We start from the raw sequence: 5,971 nt of genomic DNA, 5'->3' as shown, positions 1-5,971 counted from the left end.
GCAGGCGGTTAAGAAGGCAAATGGTATGTTGGCCTTTGTAGCGAGAGGGTTTGAGTACAGGAACAAGGATGTCTTGCTGCAGTTGTACAGGGCCTTGGTGAGACCACACTTTGAGTATTGTGTGCAGTTTTGGTCGCCTTTTCTGAGGAAGGATGTTCTTGCCATGGAGGGAGTGCAGCGAAGATTCACCAGACTGATACCTGGGATGGCAGGAATGACGTATGAGGAGAGATTGGGTCGATTGGGCTTATACTCGCTGGAGTTTAGAAGAATGAGAGGGGATCTCATTGAAACTTATAAAATTCTAACAGGACTAGACAGGCTAGATGCAGGAAGGATGTTCCCAATGGCGGGGAGTCCAGAACCAGGGGTCACAGCCTAAGGATAAGGGGTAAGCCATTTAGGACAGAAATGAGGAGGAATTTCTTCACCCAGAGAGTGGTGAACCTGTGGAATTCTCTACCACAGAGGGCGGTGGAGGCCAGTTCATTAAATATATTCAAGAAGGAGTTAGATATATTTCTTAAGGCTAAAGGGATCAAGGGATATGGGGAGAAGGCAGGGACAGGGTACTGAATTTGGATGATCAGCCATGATCTCATTAAATGGCGGAGCAGGCTCGAGGGGCCGAATGGCCTACTCCTGCTCCAATCGTCTATGTTTCTATGTAAAGGCCGCTTGCGTCAATGAAAAATTTGTTTTCGCCCCTTGGGTTGTTTTTTTTCCAACTTTTTTCCTGTGCCGCGATCGATCAGCCCTGCAAGAGTGCTTGGGGGCTGATCGTGGCGGATTGTGGCTGCCGTCGGCGACGAGGGACATCGATTCAATGCAGGGCCTGCAGCGACGGCCTTTCCCTTTAAGGGAGAGAAGGAGACTCCTCGACATTGGGCAGCGCTGCACCGCTACCGCCCCTCTTGCCGAACTTTAGCGCTCCAAGGGGAAGTGGTAGCGCTTGATGTCGCGCTTCACGTCCTTCCTGGAGCGCCGAGCCCGAAGCCCGCGTCGGATTCACTGGCGTGGCGCCCGGCGCTAGTTTTCCATTACCTCTGGTGTCTCCCCCTGGATCCGTTGAGCAGATCCGCTCCGATCCAAGTGATTACCTGCTCTGGGTCGGGTTTTATGTCAGCCTTCATTTAAAGGTATAGCTTATTTGCGACAAAGGGTGTTTTAACAGCCGAGCGAATTCCTCCAACACTTTCTGTCGATTGGGGCTGTGGGCAGAGGCGATGGGTTAAACCCGTCGCTGCTATGCGGGGGAACAACTCTCCTCAAGCAGTGGACTGCAGTCGGGGCTGGAGGGGTGGGTGGGGATGCGGGGAGTGGGGGAGGGGGGCTCCCCAGGTCAGGGTGTGGGGGCCGTCCATCATTTCGGAGGATGCGCTGCGTCTCCCAGGCAACCCCCCTCGAGCGTTGCTGAGCAACTGCGCTGGGCATAGAACTCAAGGGGCGGCACCATGTCAATCGCCAGGGGGAGCCCTGGAGCCACCGAGAGGGACAGAGCGATTCGCTGCCGATCGCACTGGCTGCTCGGGCCTGTCCCCTCTGGTCACGGCTGACTGAACCTATTCAGGCACTGGGAGGCGACCGCCATCTCGTTGTCAGCTTGGCCCATTTGGTAGCACTCTCGCCTCTGAGTTGGGAAGGTGGTGGGTTCAAGCCCCACTCTAGAGATTTGATGCCCCATAACCCAGGCCAAAGCTCCCAGTGCCAGTACTGAGGGGGCGCCGCACTGTCGGAGGGGCAGTACTGAGGGAGCGCCGCACTGTCGGAGGGGCAGTACTGAGGGAGCGCCGCACTGTCGGAGGGGCAGTACTGAGGGAGCGCCGCACTGTCGGAGGGGCAGTACTGAGAGAGCGCCGCACTGTCGGAGGGGCAGTACTGAGGGAGCACCACACTGTCGGAGGGGCAGTACTGAGGGAGCGCCGCACTGTCGGAGGGGCAGTACTGAGTGAGCGCCGCACTGTCGGAGGGGCAGTACTGAGGGAGCACCACACTGTCGGAGGGGCAGTACTGAGGGAGCGCCGCACTGTCGGAGGGGCAGTACTGAGGGAGCGCCGCACTGTCGGAGGGGCAGTACTGAGGGAGCGCCGCACTGTCGGAGGGACAGTACTGAGGGAGCGCCGCACTGTCGGAGGGGCAGTACTGAGGGAGCGCCGCACTGTCGGAGGGGCAGTACTGAGGGAGCGCCGCAGTGTCGGAGGGGCAGTACTGAGGGAGTGCCACGCTGTCAGTGGGGCAGTACTGAGGCGCCGCACTGTCAGAGGGGCAGTACTGAGAGAGCGCTGCACTGTCGGAGGGGCAGTACTGAGGGAGCGCAGCACTGTCGGAGGGGCAGTACTGAGAGAGTGTCGCACTGTCGGAGAGGCAGTACTGAGGGAGCGCCGCACTGTCGGAGGGGCGGTGCTGAGGGAGAGTCGCGCTGTCGGAGGGGAAGTACTGAGGGAGCGCTGCACTGTCGGAGGGGCAGTACTGAGGGAGCGCCGCACTGTCGGAGGGGCAGCACTGAGAGAGCGCCGCACTGTCGGAGGGGCAGTACTGAGGGAGCACCACACTGTCGGAGGGGCAGTACTGAGGGAGCGCCGCACTGTCGGAGGGACAGTACTGAGGGAGCGCCGCACTGTCGGAGGGGCAGTACTGAGGGAGCACCACACTGTCGGAGGGGCAGTACTGAGGGAGCGCCGCACTGTCGGAGGGGCAGTACTGAGGGAGCGCTGCACTGTCGGAGGGGCAGTACTGAGGGAGCGCCGCACTGTCGTAGCGACAGTACTGAGGGAGCGCCGCACTGTCGGAGGGGCAGTACTGAGGGAGCGCCGCACTGTTGGAGGGGCAGTACTGAGGGAGCGCCGCAGTGTCAGAGGGGCAGTACTGAGGGAGTGCCGCGCTGTCAGTGGAGCAGTACTGAGGGAGCGCCGCACTGTCAGAGGGGCAGTACTGAGAGAGCGCTGCACTGTCGGAGGGGCAGTACTGAGGGAGCACCCTACTGTTGGAGGGGCAGTACTAAGGGAGCGCCTCACTGTCGGAGGGGCAGTGCTGAGGGAGCGCAGCACTGTCTGAGGGGCAGTACTGAGAGAGTGTCGCACTGTCGGAGGGGCAGTACTGAGGGAGCGCCGCACTGTCGGAGGGGCAGTACTGAGGGAGCACCGCAGTGTCGGAGGGGCAGTACTGAGGGAGTGGTGCACTGTCGGAGGGGCAGTACTGAGGGAGCGCCGCACTGTCGGAGGGGCAGTACTGAGGGAGCACCGCACTGTCGGAGGGGCAGTACTGAGGGAGCGCTGCACTGTCGGAGGGGCAGTACTGAGGGAGCGCCGCACTGTCGTAGCGACAGTACTGAGGGAGCGCCGCACTGTCGGAGGGGCAGTACTGAGGGAGCGCCGCACTGTTGGAGGGGCAGTACTGAGGGAGCGCCGCAGTGTCGGAGGGGCAGTACTGAGGGAGTGCCGCGCTGTCAGTGGAGCAGTACTGAGGGAGCGCCGCACTGTCAGAGGGGCAGTACTGAGAGAGCGCTGCACTGTCGGAGGGGCAGTACTGAGGGAGCACCCTACTGTTGGAGGGGCAGTACTAAGGGAGCGCCTCACTGTCGGAGGGGCAGTGCTGAGGGAGCGCAGCACTGTCTGAGGGGCAGTACTGAGAGAGTGTCGCACTGTCGGAGGGGCAGTACTGAGGGAGCGCCGCACTGTCGGAGGGGCAGTACTGAGGGAGCACCGCAGTGTCGGAGGGGCAGTACTGAGGGAGTGGTGCACTGTCGGATGTGCCGTCTTTTGGATGAGACGTTAAACCGAGGCCCCGTCTGCTCTCTCGGGTGGACGTGAAAGATCCCACGGCCACTATTGGAAGAAGAGCAGGGGAGTTCTCCCCGGTGTCCTGGGGCCAATATTTATCCCTCAACCAACATCACTAAAAAACATTATCTGGTCATTATCACATTGCTGTTTGTGGGGCCTTGCTGTGCACAAATTGGCGGCCGCATTTCCTGAACTACAACAGTGACCACACTTCAAGAAAGTGCTTCATTGGCTGTAAAGCGCTTTGGGACATTGTAAAAGGCGCTATACAAATGTGAATTCTTTCTTTTATGCAGGATGGGAGAGGAGTAGGGATCATGGTGTTTGCTCAGCGTGTGTCCTTGAGTCTCCGATATCACTGAGCTGATATACTAACTGGGGAGTCGGTGCTGGGACTACTAGCTCTGTACCGGAGATCCCGATTGGAGTCTTGGGACTCGGTGCAGAGCCCAGAGCCTCTGTGCCATCCTCCCGCTGGCAATCAGCACAGGCGAGCTTCTCTTCACCCACGAGTCTTCATTTTGTTCTTTAATCTACCCCCCAATCTTCACCCCAACCCCCCTCGCGCCCCACTCCTGAAGGTCGTTGTCTCTTGCTGGCTACAGTCGGACTGGCTCTGTCCAGTGTTCAGCACCCCCTGCCCTGAGTACCCACTCTCCACCCGTGAGCCAGGTTGCTATTCGACTCGGGGAGGCATCACGGCCGAACCCGTTTCCTGTTCTCTCGCCCGACATCCTCCACGATTGCACTGTCCAGCACGGTTAGGGGGGCGGGGGGGGAGTGTATCCTTAGGCACTGAGGCTAATCGTGATATCGTCTTCACAGAATCACAGAAACCCCACAGTGCAGATAGAGGCCATTTCGGCCCATCGAGCCTGCACCGACACATATCCCACCCGATCCCCGTAACCCCTACACCAACACATATCCCACCCTATCCCCGAAACCCCACGTATTTAATCCCCCTAACACTAAGGGTCAATTTATCATAGCCAATAAACCTAACCCACACATCTTTGGACTGTGGGAGGAAACCGGAGCACCCGGAGAAAACCCACGCAAACACGGGGAGAATGTGCAAACTCCACACAGACAGTCGCCCGAGGCCAGATTCGAACCCGGGTCCCTGGCGCTGTGAGGCAACAGTGCTAACCACTATGCCACCGTGTCTTGGCTTTCCCAGGGTAAGGAGGAGGGGAGTCAGTCCCCACCGCACAGATGAGGGACTGATCCCGGGCGGCGCCCAGTCTGCAGGACCCCGTAACAAGCCGAGAGGGCCCTCCCCGCTGCCTGGACCCAGCCACGTTCACACGGCGGACCGTGGGCAGGATCGGCGGTCCGAGAGCTGTACAGGGACTGGTCTCCCCATCCTGACCCTCCTACCCCCAGGCCTCTGCTGTACCATGGTCCTCTTAAGACCGTGGATTTTGCACCTCTTTACGCACGGGATAGTTTTACAGCCCGCGCCACCGTTTGATGCGCGTTTCAAGTTTAAAATTCTCGTCCTCGTGTTCAAATCCCTCCATGGGCCTCGCCCCCCTCCCTATCTCTCCAACCGCCTCCGGCCCTACAACCCAATCTATGGAACAGGCTCCCTTTTTGGGATGCAGTGTATGACATGACGTGACGTGTGGTGAGTTTAAAAAAAATTGTTTTATGGGATGTGGGTGTCGCTGGCAAGGCCCAGCATTTATTGCCCATCCCTAGTTGCCCCTTGAGAAGGTGGTGGTAAGCCGCCTTCTTGAACCGCTGCAGTCCGTGTGGTGAAGGTGCTCCCACAGTGCTGTTAGGGAGGGAGTTCCAGGATTTTGACCCAGCGACGATGAAGGATCGGCCGATATATTTCCAAGTCAGGATGGTGTGTGACTTGGAGGGGAACTTGGAGGTGGTGGTGTTCCCGTGCGCCTGCTGCCCTCGTCCTTCTAGGTGGTAGAGGTCGCGGGTTTGGGAGGTGCTGCCGAAGAAGCCTTGGCGAGTTGCTGCAGTGCATCTTGTAGATGGTCCACACTGCAGCCACGGTGCGCCGGTGGTGGAGGGAGTGAATGTTTAAGGTGGTGGATGGGCCGCCAATCAAGCGGGCTGCTTTGTCCTGGATGGTGTCGAGCTTCTTGAGTGTTGTTGGAGCTGCACTCATCCAGGCAAGTGGAGAGTATTCCATCACACTCGGGAGCAAGAGGTGACTTTGAACC

At 59.2% G+C, this 5,971-nt stretch overlaps 1 protein-coding gene across 1 annotated transcript in view; it reads right to left on the bottom strand.

The window, feature by feature from the left end:
• The window catches only part of LOC147092828 (atypical kinase COQ8A, mitochondrial-like), a 57,750-nt gene extending 53,501 nt beyond the window's left edge, over positions 1-4,249 (bottom strand). Inside the window, exon 1 of the mRNA XM_085975697.1 lies at positions 4,193-4,249. Within this exon, the coding sequence (XP_085831823.1) occupies positions 4,193-4,249 (57 nt within the window). The remainder of the gene's footprint in view (positions 1-4,192) is intronic.
• Positions 4,250-5,971: the final 1,722 nt, after the last annotated feature.

Source organism: Somniosus microcephalus, unplaced genomic scaffold (assembly GCF_052327205.1).
Source record: "Somniosus microcephalus isolate GS21.2 unplaced genomic scaffold, FLI_Smic_1.0 unresolved_chr2, whole genome shotgun sequence".
NCBI lineage: Eukaryota > Metazoa > Chordata > Chondrichthyes > Squaliformes > Somniosidae > Somniosus > Somniosus microcephalus.
This window is presented reverse-complemented; position numbering and strand designations above follow the sequence as displayed.